This window comes from Thalassophryne amazonica, chromosome 16 (genome assembly GCF_902500255.1).
Source record: "Thalassophryne amazonica chromosome 16, fThaAma1.1, whole genome shotgun sequence".
In the NCBI taxonomy this organism is placed as follows: domain Eukaryota; kingdom Metazoa; phylum Chordata; class Actinopteri; order Batrachoidiformes; family Batrachoididae; genus Thalassophryne; species Thalassophryne amazonica.
In genome coordinates, this window is record NC_047118.1 from 31,020,340 (window position 1) to 31,040,510 (window position 20,171).

At 40.6% G+C, this 20,171-nt stretch overlaps 1 protein-coding gene and 1 long non-coding RNA gene across 2 annotated transcripts in view; one reads left to right on the top strand and one right to left on the bottom strand.

The window, feature by feature from the left end:
• gys1 (glycogen synthase 1 (muscle)) overlaps window positions 1–20,171 on the top strand; it is a 50,080-nt gene that overhangs the window by 1,490 nt on the left and 28,419 nt on the right. Inside the window, exon 2 of the mRNA XM_034190172.1 lies at window positions 17,662–17,780. Within this exon, the coding sequence (XP_034046063.1) occupies window positions 17,663–17,780 (118 nt within the window). The 5' untranslated portion in view covers window position 17,662. The remainder of the gene's footprint in view (window positions 1–17,661; window positions 17,781–20,171) is intronic.
• LOC117527712 lies at window positions 13,307–14,824 on the bottom strand. Its single transcript, XR_004565592.1, has 3 exons — window positions 14,653–14,824; window positions 14,326–14,400; window positions 13,307–13,940 (listed from the first exon to the last, which is right to left on the bottom strand). It is a non-coding gene; the product is annotated as an uncharacterized LOC117527712 (long non-coding RNA).

A 20,171-nucleotide genomic window follows, 5' to 3' on the forward strand; every position in this document is an offset into this window, starting at 1 on the left:
CCCACTCCTCCCAGATCTTCCGGCTCCACTTCACTCTGTGGATCACTAGGTTTCTGACAGGCTAGGAACTACCAGGACAGGCTGAGGGAAGTTACTTCTGGCACACTGATGACCAGCACAGGTGCCCCTCAGGGATGTATCTTCTTTCCACTGCTCTTTTCTCTCTACACCAATGAATACACCTTCAACGATGTAGCTGTTAACTCCTGAAATTTGCAAACAACATATCTGCTTTGGTTTAGTGGCATTAGTTTGGTGCTCAACATGGTCAAGACCGTAGAAATTTTAGTAAACCCCCGTCAGTAATGTTGGCCCTTAGAATATTCAGTAGCATTGTTGTGATGACCTTCAAGTCCTTGGGAATTAGAATCTCTCAGTACCTGAAGTGGGAACCAAATATCAAGCCCAGCAGAAAGCATGGGTGCTGTTGACCAAATTCTACACTTCAGTAACACATTATTATAACATACAGTTTTTCTTTGATACTTTTCTGACATTGTATGACTGACAATAAGATCAATGATCAGTGGATTAACTTGAAAAATTTCAAGTTAATCTGCTGATCATTGTTGTTAAATTCCCATTTAAAGAGGCCTGACATGAGTTTGTGGGGTAGAGGTGCTTTGCTCAAGGCCCTATATGTAACCGCAAGGTTTTACTCAGGTTGTGGTCCTGTATATATGTTGTGCTAGTTTTGTCATTCACAGTTCAGCACATGAATTTAGGAATTTCAGCCCCCCCCCAATTCTGTTCCAGGCATTAGTTTTTTTGAATTGTCTGGGTTTCACTGTGACAGCATTTTATTACCGATCTAATGCCGGGAGCAGTGCTTCTCAAACCTTTTCAGACCAATGACCACTTTACCAATAAAAACAAAAAATCCGCAGACCATCTTATTCTCTAAATATCCAAAAACAGTAGGTCTGCTTACCACTCTATTCGACTTTGAAGTCATTTAAGCAAGACTTTTACGTTAGACTACAATATTAAAATAATTTACCAATATACTCAAACCACTACAGGTAACTAATGGAAGACCAGTGGGCTGGGGACCACTCTTGGAGAAAGGTTGGTCTAGAGCAAATTCATACCTGTTCCATGATCACATTGCTTCCTTTCTCATGCCACTCCTCCATTTGTACAGTACAGGAAGTTTCATCATTTCTACAAGCTGGAACTGAACCTGTTCTAATTTCAGTGCATTTTCACCAACGGTCCTCAGGAATGCACCCTTCCTTTTAATTTTTACCCCTTTAGCCCATAATAGACTGAAGGGGTATTGTCATCACCCCAGCGGCTGGGTGGGCGTGCGTTTGATGGCATCAACAATTGGTTTGTTGGCGCCGCGTGACTGCTCTGGAGTGGAGAGGCCTACGGTCACCAAACTTACAGGAAAGGTGTATCACGTCAATACCTCAGTCAAGTTTGAAAATTGGTGACCTTGACCTTGAGGACAAGGTCACAGGTGAAATTTTAAAAGCCAGTGTACTATACTTGAATGCCATCATACTATGTAACATCTGTGAATGTAATATTTTGAGGGATTATAGATGCATGAAAAGCAATTTATCCAAGATTATATCAGCATATGTCACCGTAAAGGTCTTGTTAAATCTGCAGGAATTCTGCCACCCAGGGGTTTCACTGCCATGTAGGTTGAGGGGTACCACTGGCAGCCGCCGGTATTTTTTTATTTTGGAAGGGCGCCGTCTTAACTGAGATTGTATGGCAGATAATTAAACAATTTCTGTGGCTTTACAATGCCTTTTATAAAAGAGCACCATTCCTCACGTGGAGTGCATATCAGGTGTTACAACAAATGTGTATTGCACACTACGCAGGTATGTGAGAATGTTGCCAGGAGACGACCTTTGTTTGCGTCTTATCACCATGTTAGAGCCCTCGTAAATGTACGACCTGTATTAAAATAACACTTTGGTGTTTTAGCTACAATTTCTTATAAGAACCACCTGAGGAAAAAAAAAAACTTATCAATAGTAAATTATAAGAGAAATACAACATTTAAAACAATATGTTCTAAATTTGAATGAAAATGCATGTTGTTTTAGTTTTTAACTTGTACTGTCATTTGTGATGTTCGCTGTATATCTGCACTTTAGAAATGTCTATCTGAAAGAATTGTACAGGTCATTATTATAAATATATCTTTCCCTGTTTGCAATGCAGTAGGAGTTTGTGTAATATTTGTGAAATAGATTGCTGTTCTTTGACACCACATCTTTTTTGGGGGGGGGGGGGGTTATGGTGGGAGGTTTTTTGTACATGTGTGGGAAATGTGTACTTGTGCTGTGGTGGGCACAGATAACCAAAAAATAAACTTCAATAACAGATAATCAGATAACTGAAAAGTTATCTTTGATAAAAATAAAACGATAAGCCACCCAAAAATGTATCAGAAGTTACAGATAACCGATAAATTCCAATGTTGTCTCTGGTACATTTGCAACTACTAATAAACTGAATTTGAGTTTTAACGACACAGTAGCTTCTAGTAATATTAAAAGTGACAACAGACCCAAACAATGAGGCCACACTTTTGTCTTTGAACATTCTGCCCTTGCTGGAAGCTCTTGTTTACTACACTGTTTCCAGTACAGAGGCACTCTGAGAGCAGCCATAAAGCCCAGCTCTCTATCAATCGCAACGCTCCGGTCAGGCTGAGGTCTTGGAAAATAAAGCAGTGCTGACTTATGGTTTTGATTTATAAATAACATTAATACCAATAGAATAATTCCATTAATGTCAATTCTGTCATTTGTACAAAGTTAAAATATAACTTATATTTTTTAATGTTGAATAATGCACTAATTCTGAGGTTTTGTAACAAACACAGACAGATCGCAAAGGATTCTGGGTAAAAGTGCCTCTGCTAAACACCGATTGGTTCAGTCATTCATTATGTAAAACCAACACGTTAATGTGACGAGTGTCGTGTGTTGGTGTTTACAGATAAATGTGCTTTTGTAAAATATTCCATTTTTTATTTGTAAAAACAGGCATTTTTACAGAACCCTGGAAGTGTCATCGCAAAATGTTTTGCATGTGGAGAGTGTGCGCTCATTTTATTAGTGCCGTGCGCATGTTTGGTAATGTTGTAAAACGTGCACTCAATATTGTTTTGACACATAAATGTTGGCTTTACACTGTGCGAGTTTTGGCCCTTTTTCAGATGATTTTTCATTCGTGCGAGAATTTTTTGGACCAAGTTTCAGGTTATTTGCTCTTCCTGCATCGTGTAGTGTACATGGAGTAACAAGCTGCGTTTAACATCTCACGACCACCTCCTGATCGCCGATCGTATGGTCGAATGAAAATAAACCTGTTTGACATTATTCTGGTCGGCCATCGTGAGGTTATCCTGCTGCTGAGGGGCTACAAGCGCCCAACCGCTCGCACTGTGCCTGTGCAAACACTGCAGAGCTGTCTTGTAATGTTATTTTTTTGTTGTTTTTAAACTTAATTTGTAAAAAAAAAATAAAAACTTTTGCAAAGCCAAAAGTTGATTGACAACCATCTGATATAACCAGGGTCAAAATAAATAGAACACTGCCATCTACTGGTGCCCAGGGGGAGGTGATGGTCTAGTGGTTAAGGTGTTGGGCTTGAGTCCAGAAGATCATGGGTTCAAAGGGCCCTTGGGCAAGGCCTTTAATCCCCTATTGCTAAACTCAGCCACATGGGGTGTGCAGCCAGTACATTCTGAGTGCCGGTCCCAAGCCCAGATAAATGAGGAGGGTTGCATCAGGAAGGGCATCCGGCGTAAAACAAGCCAACCCAACTACAGGGTACCGGTGGAAATTGGGCTACTGCTGGGCGAAGATGACGAAGAAGAGGAGGAAAATGTTGCCATGAACAGCGGGAGAAGAAAACTAGAAGGGTGGAAATGAGAGTGGGGACTTTGAATGTTGGTAGTATGACTGGTAAAAGGGAGAGAGCTGGCTGATATGATGGAGAGGAGAAAGGTAGACATATTGTGTGTGCAAGAGACCAAGTGGAAGGGAAGTAAGAGCAGGAGCATCGGCGGTGGGTACAAGTTGTTGTACCATCGTGAGGACAGGAAGAGAAATGGTGTTGGGGTCATTTTAAAGGAAGAGTATGTTAAAAGTGTGTTGGAGGTTAAGCGAGTGTCTGACAGGGTGATGAGTGTGAAGTTGGAAATTGAAGGGGTGATGATGAATATCATCAGTGCATATGCCCCACAGTTGGTTGTGAGATGAAGGAGAAAGAAGATTTCTGGAGTGTGTTAGATGAGGTGGTGGAGAGTGTGCCCAAGCATGAAAGAGTGGTGATAGGAGCAGACTTCAGTGGGCATGTTGGTGAAGGGAACAGAGGTGATGAGGAAGTAATGGGTAGATATGGTATCAAGGATAAGAATGGGGAAGGACAGATGGTAGTTGATTTTGCAAAAAGGATGGAAATGGCTGTGGTGAATACCTACTTTAAGAAAAGGGAGGAGCACAGGGTAACATCTAAGAGTGGAGGAAGGTGCACACAGGTGGACTACATTCTTTATAAGAGATGCAAGATAAAAGAAATCACAGACTGTAAGGTGGTAGCAGGAGAGAGTGTCACTAGACAGCATAGGATGGTTGTTTGTAGGATGACTTTAGAGGTAAAGAAGAAGAGAGTGAGAGCTCAACAAAGGATCAGATGGTGGAAGCTGAAGGAGGAAGACTGTTGTGTGAAATTTAGCGAGCAGGTGAGAGAAGCACTAGTTGGAGGGGAAGCATTTTGGACAACTGAAAAGTACTGCAGATGTGGTGAGGGAGACAGCTAGGACAGTACTGGGTATGACATCTGGACAGTGGAAGGAAGACAAGGAGACTTGGTGGTGGAATGAAGAGGTCCAGGAAAGCATTAGGAGAAAGACGTTGGCGAAAAAGTTTTGGGATAGTCGGAGAGATGAAGAAAGTAGACAGGAGTACAAGGAGATGCGGCATAAGGCGAGAAGAGAAGTGGCAAAAGCAAAGGAAAAAGGCATATTGCGAGCTGTACAAGAAGTTGAATAGTAAGGAAGGAGAAAAGGACTTGTACCGATTGGCCAGACAAAGGGACAGAGCTGGAAAGGATGTGCAGCAGGTTAGGGTGGTAAAAGATGCACATGGTAATGTGCTGACAAGTGAGGAGGGTGTGCTGAGAAGGTGGAGGGAATATTTTGAAGAGTTGATGAATAAAGAAAATGAGCAAGAGAAAAGGCTGGATGATGTGGTGCGAGTAAATCAGGAAGTAAAAGAGATTAGCAAGGAAGAAGTCAATCAATCAATCAATCAATTTTTTTTTATATAGCGCCAAATCACAACAAACAGTTGCCCCAAGGCGCTTATATTGTAAGGCAAGGCCATACAATAATTATGTAAAAACCCCGGCGGTCAAAACGACCCCCTGGGAGCAAGCACTTGGCTACAGTGGGAAGGAAAAACTCCCTTTTAACAGGAAGAAACCTCCAGCCGAACCAGGCTCAGGGAGGGGCAGTCTTCTGCTGGGACTGGTTGGGGCTGAGGGAGAGAACCAGGAAAAGACATGCTGTGGAGGGGAGCAGAGATCGATCACTAATGATTAAATGCAGAGTGGTGCATACAGAGCAAAAAGAGAAAGAAACAGTGCATCATGGGAACCCCCCAGCAGTCTACGTCTATAGCAGCATAACTAAGGGATGGTTCAGGGTCCCCGGATCCAGCCCTAACTATAAGCTTTAGCAAAAAGGAAGTTTTAAGCCTAATCTTAAAAGTAGAGAGGGTGTCTGTCTCCCTGATCTGAATTGGGAGCTGGTTCCACAGGAGAGGAGCCTGAAAGCTGAAGGCTCTGCCTCCCATTCTACTCTTACAAACCCTAGGAACTACAAGTAAGCCTGCAGTCTGAGAGCGAAGCGCTCTATTGGGGTGATATGGTACTACGAGGTCCCTAAGATAAGATGGGACCTGATTATTCAAAACCTTATAAGTAAGAAGAAGAATTTAAATTCTATTCTAGAATTAACAGGAAGCCAATGAAGAGAGGCCAATATGGGTGAGATATGCTCTCTCCTTCTAGTCCCCGTCAGTACTCTAGCTGCAGCATTTTGAATTAACTGAAGGCTTTTTAGGGAACTTTTAGGACAACCTGATAATAATGAATTACAATAGTCCAGCCTAGAGGAAATAAATGCATGAATTAGTTTTTCAGCATCACTCTGAGACAAGACCTTTCTGATTTAGAGATATTGCGTAAATGCAAAAAGCAGTCCTACGTATTTGTTTAATATGCGCTTTGAATGACATATCCTGATCAAAAATGACTCCAAGATTTCTCACAGTATTACTAGAGGTCAGGGTAATGCCATCCAGAGTAAGGATCTGGTTAGACACCATGTTTCTAAGATTTGTGGGGCCAAGTACAATAACTTCAGTTTTATCTGAGTTAAAAGCAGGAAATTAGAGGTCATCCATGTCTTTATGTCTGTAGACAATCCTGCAGTTTAGCTAATTGGTGTGTGTCCTCTGGCTTCATGGATAGATAAAGCTGGGTATCATCTGCGTAACAATGAAAATTTAAGCAATACCGTCTAATAATACTGCCTAAGGGAAGCATATATAAAGTGAATAAAATTGGTCCTAGCACAGAACCTTGTGGAACTCCATAATTAACTTTAGTCTGTGAAGAAGATTCCCCATTTACATGAACAAATTGTAATCTATTAGACAAATATGATTCAAACCACCGCAGCGCAGTGCCTTTAATACCTATGGCATGCTCTAATCTCTGTAATAAAATTTTATGGTCAACAGTATCAAAAGCAGCACTGAGGTCTAACAGAACAAGCACAGAGATGAGTCCACTGTCCGAGGCCATAAGAAGTCATTTGTAACCTTCACTAATGCTGTTTCTGTACTATGATGAATTCTAAAACCTGACTGAAACTCTTCAAATAGACCATTCCTCTGCAGATGATCAGTTAGCTGTTTTACAACTACCCTTTCAAGAATTTTTGAGAGAAAAGGAAGGTTGGAGATTGGCCTATAATTAGCTAAGATAGCTGGGTCAAGTGATGGCTTTTTAAGTAATGGTTTAATTACTGCCACCTTAAAAGCCTGTGGTACATAGCCAACTAACAAAGATAGATTGATGATATTTAAGATCGAAGCATTAAATAATGGTAGGGCTTCCTTGAGCAGCCTGGTAGGAATGGGGTCTAATAAACATGTTGATGGTTTGGATGAAGTAACTAATGAAAATAACTCAGACAGAACAATCGGAGAGAAAGAGTCTAACCAAATACCGGCATCACTGAAAGCAGCCAAAGATAACGATACGTCTTTGGGATGGTTATGAGTAATTTTTTCTCTAATAGTTAAAATTTTGTTAGCAAAGAAAGTCATGAAGTCATTACTAGTTAAAGTTAATGGAATACTCAGCTCAATAGAGCTCTGACTCTTTGTCAGCCTGGCTACAGTGCTGAAAAGAAACCTGGGGTTGTTCTTATTTTCTTCAATTAGTGATGAGTAGAAAGATGTCCTAGCTTTACGGAGGGCTTTTTTATAGAGCAACAGACTCTTTTTCCAGGCTAAGTGAAGATCTTCTAAATTAGTGAGACGCCATTTCCTCTCCAACTTACGGGTTATCTGCTTTAAGCTACGAGTTTGTGAGTTATACCATGGAGTCAGACACTTCTGATTTAAAGCTCTCTTTTTCAGAGGAGCTACAGCATCCAAAGTTGTCTTCAATGAGGATGTAAAACTATTGACGAGATACTCTATCTCCCTTACAGAGTTTAGGTAGCTACTCTGCACTGTGTTGTTATATGGCATTAGAGAACATAAAGAAGGAATCATATCCTTAAACCTAGTTACAGCGCTTTCTGAAAGACTTCTAGTGTAATGAAACTATTCCCTACTGCTGGGTAGTCCATCAGAGTAAATGTAAATGTTATTAAGAAATGATCAGACAGAAGGGAGTTTTCAGGGAATACTGTTAAGTGTTCTATTTCCATACCATAAGTCAGAACAAGATCTAAGATATGATTAAAGTGGTGGGTGGACTCATTTACTTTTTGAGCAAAGCCAATAGAGTCTAATAATAGATTAAATGCAGTGTTGAGGCTGTCATTCTCAGCATCTGTGTGGATGTTAAAATCGCCCACTATAATTATCTTATCTGAGCTAAGCACTGAGTCAGACAAAAGGTCTGAAGAAGTGAGGGCTGCTATGAAGAGGATGAAGAGTGGAAAGGCAGTTGGTCCAGATGACATTCCAATGGAGGCATGGAAATGTCTAGGAGAGATGGCAGTAGAGTTTCTAACCAGATTGTTTAATAAAATCTTGGAAAGTGAGAGGATGCCTGAGGAGTGGAGACGAAGTGTGCTGGTTCCTATTTTCAAGAACAAGGGTGATGTGCAGAGCTGCAGTAACTACAGAGGCATAAAGCTGATCATCCACAGCATGAAGTTATGGGAAAGAGTAGTAGAAGCTAGGCTTAGAAAACAGGTGAAGATCTGTGGGCAGCAATATGGTTTCATGCCGAGAAAGAACACTACAGATGCAATGTTTGCTCTGAGAATACTGTTGGAAAAGTACAGAGAAGGACAGAAAGAGTTACATTGTGTGTTTGTGGACTTAGAAAAAGCTTATGATAGGGTGCCAAGAGAAGAGTTGTGGCATTGTATGAGGAAGTCTGGAGTGGCAGAGAAGTATGTTATGGTAGTGCAGGACATGTACAAGAATAGTGTGACAGCGGTGAGATGTGCAGTCGGAATGACAGACTCATTCAAGGTGGAGGTCGGATTACACCAAGGATCAGCTCTGAGTCCTTTCTTGTTTGCAGTGGTGATGGACAGGTTGACAGATGAGATCAGACAGGAGTCCCCATGGACTATGATGTTTGCAGATGACATTGTGATCTGTAGTGAGAGTAGAGAGCAAGTTGAGTCTAGTCTGGAGAAGTGGAGATATGCTTTGGAGAGAAGGGGAATGAAGGTCAGTAGAAGCAAGACTGAGTACATGTGTGTGAATGAGAGGGAGCCCAGTGGAATAGTGCAGTTACAAGGAGTAGAAGTGGTGAAAGTAGATGAGTTTAAATATTTGGGGTCAACTGTTCAAAGTAATGGAGAGTGTGGTAGAGAGGTGAAGAAGAGAGTGCAGGCAGGGTGGAGTGGGTGAAGAAAGGTGGCAGGAGTGATTTGTGACGGAAGAATATCAGCAAGAGTGAAGGGGAAAGTTTACAAAACAGTAGTGAGACCAGCTATGTTGTATGGTTTAGAGACAGTGGCACTAACAAAAAGACAGGAGGCAGAGCTGGAGGTGGCAGAGCTGAAGATGTTGAGATTCTCTTTGGGAGTGACAAGAATGGGCAAGATTAGGAATGAACATATCAGAGGGACAGCTCAGGTGGGACGGTTTGGAGACAAAGTCAGAGAGGTGACATTGAGATGGTTTGGACATGTGCAGAGGAGGGACCCAGGGTATATAGGGAGAAGGATGCTGAGGATGGAGCCACCAGGCAGGAGGAGAAGGAGACCAAAGAGGAGGTTCATGGATGTGCTGAGAGAGGACATGCAGGTGGTTGGTGTGACAGAGGAAGATACAGAGGACAGGGTGAGATGGAAACGATTGATCTGCTGTGGCGACCCCTAACGGGAACAGCCGAAAGACAAAGAAGATGATCTACTGGTGCCCAGATGCTTAGTACTTAGGGTGAATACTGCCATGAACACTACTGGCCAGTAGATGGCAGTAGAGGCCTGAAAAACTTGCCAAAACAAAATCCCAGATAATCCGTGTCTGCTACATTTAAGATGCGTGGGATTTAACAAACGCAAATACAATAACATCTATAAACCCAGAGAATATATTCACGAGAGTTTTGGGCTCTACAGTTTAATGCTGTTGTCTGTGGAGCCTGAACAGAGTGTCTGAAATGCATTTGTCATGTCATGAACATACTGAGATTAGACTATCCTGCCCATAATGCACTGCTGGGCACAGCATGTGCTCACTAAAACCTTAAAATTAGCACATTACTTTAAAACTAAAACGTATATCTGATATTTTCACTTGATAAAATGTCAATGGTAAAATGTCCGAGCTCCTCCCGAGCGACTCCGAGCTTGCAGTTATTGTTATATTTTTGTTTATGTTGTGCAGATTTGTTTTAAATTTAATTGCACAATTTTGAAAAATGAGTGCAGAAAGAAATCGATTTACTTTGCCGTGAAAAATTCCATCTGCTAACAGGGATTAGTTACCAAACCTCTGAGTAAGATCACTTACAACTAAAGGAACCGTGGAACTTTGAATTTTGCGCACACTCCATGAGCCAGTCATGAATTTTGACCTAATTGGTATCGCTTAACCCTCTGGGGTCTGAGGGCATTTTTTTTAATTTTTTTTTTTGGGACAGTTCACTCGCCTGGCATAAATGTTTTATTATTGCTGTCAACAGCTCTCCCTGCATCCCCCAATCAAGTTTTATGTCTCTTTTTTTTTCAGGACAACCTGTGCTTTCAGAATATATATGTTTTTGTTGTTTTATAAGTATAATAAAGGTTTACAATCAAAAATAGGCAAGGAAAAAAATAAAGTGAAAAATAATTTTCCACACACATTTATTCAAAACACACAGCAAACTATAATAAACAACTGTTTTGACACTTTATAAAAGTAATTTGAGGTCTTGTGTGAAAGACTGAAAAACAAAAAGGTTCAAACAGTAAACACAAATTCACATTTTGAACAATATATACAAAATGGTCTATGCATTTTGTTGTCCATTGATATGGTAAACATTGCTTTACACAGAGAAAGCAACAGAGTTTTCCAGTAACATTCACATGCAAACTAGTGGAGCAATCCTGATAGTTACACACTCTTTGTTTGAGCAGGTGAGATTGTCATCAGAGGCTCTCTGTCTGCTCCTGCTTTCACTGATCGCTGGCACAGTGCACACTGAGTATGTACTAATAGTACGTACTCATTGGAGCACCCAGGGGGCTATTCAAATGGGCCAACTAGTAACATATCACTAGCTACGTTTACATGGACACTTTATTTCTGATCTGATTGAATTCTATCCGATTGGTGGATCAGATTGTCCTGTTTACATAAACGTGCCCTAAAGTGATCCGCTTGCTGTGCGTGTTTACATGCACCGTGGTTACGATCCGATTCAGTCAGAAGAGCAATCCCATAATGCTTTGCGTTGTGACGTCTGCCGTTTGTGACATATGCAAATGAGTTGTACCCGGAAGCCCGCCCGTATAAACAATGGATTTGTTAGCCGGCGTAATCAAGATTACTGTTAATTTTTTTTGCGCGTTTCTTTTGAAACTGCAGCATCAGAGGAACATACTTCTTCTTCAGGACTTGTTCAGAAAGAAACGAGCGCGGCGGAATGTTTTTACGTGATGTAGCACGGAAAGCCGTAATCAAAACGCCGACGGATTAAACAGCTGATTTACGAGCCAAATGAAAAAGGAAGCCTTGGAGATCAGACGGAATTTTGAGGAAACGCATCATATTCCTCAAATAACTGACGGGACTCACAGACACATGCAGGTAGGTTATTTCTGAACGTCTGTCGTTTTCATTGACCCACAATCAAAACGTCACAGCTGCCACTTTTATGACTTCTGCTAACTTATTTTCTGTGGCTTTTAGGTAGAGTCCACTATGAAATATCACAAAACTTATTTTAAACAATGAACTTTTGCAAAATATGACAAATCGGTTTCATGAATAAATGAAACAAACCTTGTGTGTGAGGCCTTTTTACATTTCCTACTTACTTTACTCAACTAAAACAAGTTATTTGCTTTGAGATTTTGCAACATCAGTTGCAAAATGCCTGGAAAAGCCCAAGATTCCAATGTTTGTGCCATTCAGACCTTTGAGAGCTCAACAACTGCCAAATACCTTTCAAACTTAAGAGGAAAAAAGTCATATCCACTACACCCTGTGCTTTGTTAGCCTGATTTATTTTTAAGAATACAATGACTCATTAAGCATCAGAATTTTAAAATACATAACCATTTTGTTTTAGGGTGTGAAAAACACTGAGGGCGAAGACGTACAGCTACAAATCATTGGTGACCCTGCAGATCCACTCCTCGACTGGTTACTGAAAGGCTGCATAAATTCTACACATCTGAACCCAGAGGAGAAATTTGTTAATGTGAACCTCACCTCACTCTGTAACAGTAGAAAACACTTTAGGGATTTTGAAGTCGAGGTGGAGGGTGCTACTGAAGACAAGAGATTTTTCACTTCACCTTTACACCAGCTGTGATAGCAACCTGCTGTGCACTTCTTAATTTCTGTCAAAATGAGAGTAACAATGCAAGCAACAACTGGTTGGAGAACGCTGGTCACTTTGATGGCATCTTTCCTCAGCCTGGACCACAAGTCTCGATGCAGAGCCATTCCAGTAGGAGCAGGACAACGATGGCATTGAAGGAGTACATGTTCAATCACTTCCCTCTCCGAAATGGTCATCTCCATTAACAACATAATAAAAAAAAAAAAAAGACAAACGCTTTCTCTTTTTTTATTAAAGTGAATACAACTTTCTTCCATACACATATATAAAATAAAAACCTGGCAGCACCAAAACAATTTGGTTAAAAATAAAATATAGTGCTAAAAACTTTTAATCACTTACATCAGAGTTTGGCATTACTTCTTAAACTGGCATTACTGTGATGTCAGATCATAAAACCAAACAATAAAGGCGGCTCTTTGTCAGCAAAATAACATACTATCAGGAAAAAATTGAAGAAACTAAACATCAGGGCTAGTTTCTTATATTCAATTTCTACATGTTGTGTAGGCTGCAATCAACGTTTCCACTGTTATTTTGATTATTCTGCGTGTGCCGAAGTGGCAGGTGGTAACTTGGGTTGGGTGGTCAGGTGGCTTGCTGTGATTGGTGATGAAACAGTGGACTTAGTAGAGGACCAAGGTGAGATGCTTGCACATCATTTAGGAGAGATTAACTCACCTGTTCCAGACTAATATGACCCCAATGAACAACTTGAGATATGTGCCAAAATCTTTATCCAGGACAAACAGCCCAAAATGCCCACACCCTTTTTCATCCCAAGTGTTACTTCAAATACAGATGTATTTTCTAAACAGCAGCAGCTAGAGCTTTTCCAAGGTGTTGAACATGTTGAAAATGACCAGTACATCTTTGGGAGGGCCAAAGAAAACTGTAAAATTTCTATTTTGATATTTTAAGAGAAAATGGCTAAAGTAAGTGGGTCAACGTATTACCACACATCCAAAGAAAATGAACATTTTCCAAATATGAAATTTTTATTTTCAGTCCTGTTATCAATGGAATATGCATTTAAAGTGGAAAATACAAAACAAACCTTGTCTTTGGCAAACAGCAGTATCTAGAGGTCTTAAATGTTTTAAAGATTATCAGGGAAAATCCACAACAAAGTTTAAGATACTAAATATGTGGCGATTCCAGACTGTATGTAGGTCGTTTGACCTAGTGTTTTTTTCTTAAAATATAAAAATGAGAAATTTTACACTCTTCTATGACCCTTCTAAACATGTACTGGTCATTCTGAACATACAGAGTACCTTGGAAAACCTACAGCTGCTGCAGTTTTGAAAATTCAGCTGTATTTGAAGTAACACTTGGACGAGTGGTCATTTTCGGGCTGTTACATGCTTGTCTCAGCGAGGTCCAAGACTAACTTTGTTCATGTAAATGTGGAGCTGATGAGTAGGACTGAGAAAGGAGAGCCCAAACACCATCAAACCATTGCCCTATAATGCTTTCAGTTGAGCGGGTACTTTCTTCCATAAACCTGGAAAGAAGCATCTCTTCTCTTTCCAGATTCCGCTCATGCTGCTGTTGCATGTTGTCCAGGAAAGATCTCTGCTGGGCTGATCGATCACCCAGGAGCTTGGCATCCACAGATGATGGCTTTTGATCTAGAAAGAATGTATAATTTCAGTTAGCAAAGAAAAAGAGGGTTTATGTTTTTCTCTTTGTGGATCTCTCAGTCATGTATTATACCAAAGAATCATCCTGCTTCTATATTCAAATATGTTGTAACTTGTCCACATGGCTTTTGACTTCACAAAGCTGAAAACAAAATTGAAATGAAAATATGTTTGTGTCTCAACTGTCTAAAGGATATTAACTGTCATTCTGCTGGAAGTTTGTAATATTACCATTTCTAAAAAAAATAAAGCACTCCAAATAAATAAATATGCAATGACTTGAACATTATTTTTTTCAACAAGCTCTACAGGAAATTTCAGTAACTCACTGCGGTCTTATTTTGCCACATATTACTCTTTTAAAAAAACTCACTTTTTTGTCTGGAGCCTCCTCAGTGTGGTCTTCAGGTTGTGTTAAGCTGCTGTCATCAATCTCCTCCGACGTGCTCTTTACATGATCAGCAGCATCATGTGTATATATAAGAGCAGAAATTAACGCGATGCACTAAAGTGAACGAGGATAGAGTGTCGGTTAACTCTATGATCAGACTGTGTTCATGCACTTTACTCCGTGAATAAACTTATAGGATAACTTAACATGAATACCCAACATTAACTTGAACTAAAGCCACACATTTGGCTCAAAGTACGTCTCGAAAAAAAAAAAGGAATGAGTTAGCGTGATTTTATCAGGACTTACCTCCAGACTTTCCGGTGTCTCGGGTGAACTTTCCTCCGGTGTTTCTGTGTAAGCTCTCAGTTGTCCAGGTGGTATCCATAGTAGAGAAGCTTGAATCTTCGACTGGACTGGGTTGCTTGATGCGAGGACGTTTCGCTTCAAATCGCAGAAGCTTCCTCAGCTAAAATTCTTGCTCTGGAATTCTGACTTCTGTCTGACTCTTGTAGAGACTGCTATAGTCACAGTCTGCCTCTCAGTAGGAGGGGTCTGGTTAGGTTTAAAACTCCAGCTTTTGTTGGCTTCTGTTGTATTCTTCTCTACAAGAGTCAGACAGAAGTCAGAATTCCAGAGCAAGAATTTTAGCTGAGGAAGCTTCTGCGATTTGAAGCGAAACGTCCTCGCGTCAAGGAACCCAGTCCAGTCGAAGATTCAAGCTTCTCTACTTTCCTCCGGTGGAAAACCGACTTCTACTCTAGTGTGCTCCTTGGAGAGGGTCGTCCTCCGATTATTATCCATTATTTTTTAATAAGTGAAGCTGGTTGGAGCTGCGCCGCTTCTGCTCGTTTTTAGCTCCTTGTAGAAAGCGCTCGTTGCTTCCCAGCGGTTTTTAATTTGCTCTACTGACCTGCTGACTCCGGACACAACAAGTCTGTACTGCCAACTTACGTCAGTCAAACTTTTCCACTTATTTTAAATTCTTTTAAAACGTTGAGGACTGCTGGCTCTTGTAAAGTCCAGCTGTTTTTTTTTCTGTCGCCGTTTCCGCGAACACAGAGCAGGAAGCGTCACGTGGTGATGTGACGTAACAGACATGCGCAGTAAAGCTCCTCACAGGCGGACAATCCGCCGTGCCGTTTACATGGAACGCGATCGGGTTAAAAACAGGGTTACACCACCTCCTCTAACCCGATCGTAATTTCGATCGGATTGGGCTATCCTAATCAGATGGAGCTGTTTACATGGCGTGATTTTGATCCGATTGTTCAATCAGATTACTTTTGGTCCATCTAAACGCAGCTACTCCTGAAAACGATCTTTGGCTTTTCACGTGAGGTAAATCTGCCCTACGATTGGATTTTGGAAAACCATGTGACAGTGAACCAATTCCGATTGGACACTCACATTGCGCATGTCATCACACAGCCTCTATGAGGAGTACAAAGATGGCTGATGGCTGGCTCGAACGTCCGGAGTTAACTTTTCAGCAAAAAGTTAAGTTTCTATCGCATATCATTCAAAAGTTATAATTTAGTAGCACTTGGTCTTAGCCATCGTTTACAATGGCACCAGCCCTAGAGGGTTAAGGTGACTAAACAGCACTTACAATCGAGCCTCATGTTGTCATGGCCTACCCAAAAATGTATGCTAGCCATCCCAGGTTGGTAGCTGTAGCCAGGTAGGAGTCAATGAAGGGTTACACAGAAGTCAAAATTTATAAATGTTGAAAACTATACCACATTACTTGTCTGATCGTGAAATATTACAAAAAGGTATAGTTTGGAGTAACTATGACTGAATGTTTTGGAGGTATGCGGTAAAAACAGCAAAAATTGTGACAAAGATCAGTTTCAAATTGTACAGGGGTCAAAAGTTGCTCCAATTTCAGTAAAAAAAAAAAAAAAAAATTATTGGTTGAAATAACAGGATTAATAAATGGAATAGTTTTGACCTTGTTGAATGCTTGGTCTCCAAAGTAAAGGTCAAATAATGTCGACGTCCATTGGATTCTGTGACGTGTTATCCTGGAATGTGATAACTAAGCATGACACATTGTGAAAACTATTCCTTTTTAAAATTCTATTAATGCAACCAATAATTTGCATCACTTCTTCCCAAAATTGGAGCAACGTTAACTTTAACAAAACTGTCGTTTTGTCCCCTTAAGTGGTACCGAAAACCTGATTTGCCCATGGACAAAGAATGGTTAATATCAACATGAAGATTATTGTATTAACATTTGGTGGATCATGGCATACTCTGTCATTACTTATTGGACAATTCATTACAGTTGACTATCTTGTTTCATAGACTCAAAATGCAAGACCACAAAAATAAGTTAATTAATTAATACACCCTTTCTCAATTGTGCTTGGGACATGCCTATCTCAGCTTTCAGTGGCTTACCAGTCGAGTGAGTATAAGAGAAATTGTGGAGAGCTGGGCATGTCCCAACTTGTCCTCTGACACTCCAAAACTGAGGTGTTCTTTATCTCGCTCCATCAGCGAATCCATCGTGACGCGCAAAGCCTTCACGCGGCTTTCCATGACAAAATCTGTTGTTAAAAGTGAAATCTGCCGGAAAATGGCTGATGTCCAGCTCTTGTGATAACCAGAGAAATTGCACATGACGGTCCTGGAGCGACACAGCCATCCATTTAGAAACTAAATGGTGGTTTCTGCCTGTCGATCGCGGCTCGGAGCGCGGCGTGCCGTGCGCCATTGTGGGTTGTCCTTAAAGCGGTAGTAACACTCCTTAATCTCTGTGAAGCCCATAAAATTTTCACCGAAAGCCATGTGAATTTTCCAAATGGTTTCCAGCTGCCTGTCTCTAACAGTTTCTGAAAAAATTCTGATGGAACAAAGCCCAAATCATTCCGCCATTTCCTCGCAATGAAAAAAACGATGAGAGGGGTGGACCAGTGTTCACTCAAAGCCTGCCCACAGGCGAATGACGCAACCAACAGGCGTGAAAAAACTCAAGCATGCGCACGAAGGTTCAAGTTTGGCTGACGTAAAAACATATGAATCAAATCCATATATTTTTTTTTTTGCATAAAATAAAAAGGTCGGATACTTTTCTCACAGACCTCATAAGGTTAAAACAGGTTTTTGACTGGTAAACATCAAGTGACTTTGGGGTGGGCTTATTAAAATTTCAAGGGGAGGCTACAGCCCTATCAGGCCCCACCTTAGAGCCGCTTATGCCTGCAGAAACTCATGCAAACAAGAACTTAATCCTTTGCTGGCAGTGAAGCGTCAACATAGTAAAAGCCATAAAAATTAATTCACGTCTGTTCTGTTTTTACCCAGCATGCCGCTGATTCGTAGCACTTCTGTCACTTCCCTGTCAGGACTGGATGAATGGGATGAGGAATTTGACTTGGAGGACGCAGTTCTTTTTGAAATTGCATGGGAGGTTGCAAACAAAGGCAAGTGTTTTCATATGATAAATTATATTTTCATGAAGCATCATAGGTACTGTGTATCATCTTTATTTTGGTGCAAATAAAAAGAATACAGGAGTCCTCACTCCACTGTCTTATGCAGTTAGGCCCATAAATATATACAGGGGATCCAGAAAGTATTCACGACGCTTCACTTTTTCCACATTTTAAGTTACAGCCTTATTTCAAACTGGATGACATTCATTTTTTCCCCCTCACAATACCCCATAATGACAACATGAAAAAGGGTTTTTTTTTTTTTTTTGTTTGTTTGTTTTTTGCAAATTTATTAAAAAATAACACATAAGTATTCACAGCCTTTGCCATGAAGCTCAAAATTGAGCTCAGGTGGATCCTGTTTCCACTGATCATCCTCTAGATGTTTCTACAACCTAATTGGAGTCCACCTGGGGTAAGTTCAGTTGAGTGAACATGATTTGGAAAGACACACAGCTGTCTACATATTAAGGTCCCACAGTTGACAGTGCATGCCAGAGCACAAACCAAGCATGAAGTCAAAGGAATTGTCTGTAGATCTCAGAGCCAGGATTGTCTTGACGCACAAATCAGGGGAAGGGTACAGAAACATATCTGCTGCTTTTGAAGGTCCCAATGAGCACAGTGACCTCCACCATACTTAAAAAATGGAAGAAGTTCAGATCCACCAGGACTCTTCGTTAGAGCTGCCCACCCGTTTAAACTGAGGGATCAGGTGAGAAGGATCTTAGTCATGGAGGTGACTAAGAACTCAATGATCACTCTGTCAGAGCTCCAGCATTCCTCTGTAGAGAGCAGAGAACCTTCCAGAAGGACAACTATCTCTGCAACAATCCACCAATCAGGCCTGTATGGTAGAGTGGCCAGACAGAAGCCACTCCTTAGTAAAAGGCACATGGCAGCCCACCTGGATTTTGCCAAAAGGCACCTGAAGGACTCTCAGTCCATGAGAAACAACATTCTCTGCTCTGATGAGACAAAGATTGAACTGTTTGGTGTGAATGCCAGGCGTCATGTTTTGAGGAAACCAGACACCATCCCTACAGTGAAGCATGGTGGTGGCAGCATCATGCTGTGGGGATGTTTTTCAATGGCAGAAACTGGTAGACTAGTCAGGATTGAGGGAAAGATGAATGTAGCAATGTACAGAGACATCCTGGATGAAAACCTGCTCCAGAGCGCTCTTGACCTCAGACTGGGGCCACAGTTCATCTTTCAGCAGGACAATGCTCCTAAGCACACACACGCAAGATATCAAAGGAGCGGCTTCAGGACAACTCTGTGAATGTCCTTGAGTGGCCCAGCCAGAGCCCAGACCTGAATCCAATTGAACATCTCTGGGGAGATCTGAAAATGTCTGTACATCGACACTCCCCATCTAACCTGATGGAGCTTGAGAGGTGCTGCAAAGAGGAATGGACAAAACTGGCCAAAGATAGCTGCACCAAGTGCTGTGCGCATCATATTGAAGAAGACTTGAGGCTGTAATTACTGACAAAGGTGCATCAACAAAGTATTGAGCAAAGAGTGTGAATACTTATGTACAAGTGATTCCTTAGGGTATTTTTATATATATATATATATATATATATATATAAATTTGCAAAAATAAATAAAAAAAAAATCATGTTGTTGTTATGGGGTGTGAGTAAAATTTTGAGGGTAGAAAAAATTTACTTTGTTTTGGAATAATGCTGTAACATAGCAAAATGTGGAAATAGTGAAGCGCGGTGAGCAAATAATACAGCTCTAAATTCAAACGTGCAGGTGAGGTGCATATGTCATATTATTAACAGTTCCTTCCTTCTCCAAATTCTACCCCTCACCCTGTCACAAAGTGGAATTTTTTTTTAATTTTTTTTTTTTTTGTCTGTCCTGTCTTTGAGTTTGTCACAGATAGGCATAACTCCTGGAGAGTGTCCTTGATTTGGTTTGATTATTCTTATATTAAATAGTTCTTCAAAATCAGCTGGATGAATATTCTTCAAACTTGGTGGGATTATTATGTGGATAGATATCTAGAGGTGACTGGATTTTAGGATAGTTTGATCAAAGGTCAAGGAAGACATGGTCCAGAATTTTTTTTTTTTTTTTTTTTTTTGGCAGAGCTTAACAACCAAGAAATGTTGATAAATGATCTAAAGCATATATTGTTCAGCCATATATTTGTGATTGAGTATGATTAACTTCATAATGAAATCATACATACTCAAACACTATTTCAGACATATGTAAATTTTGTACATTTATATTACGGGGCGTGTGTGAAACAGCCCTCTGATACTGTTCATTTGTTAAATTAACTGTTAATAACACATACCTCTACACGAAATGGCATAGAAATCACATTTGGACATTTAAAAATGGAGAACTGTGCAG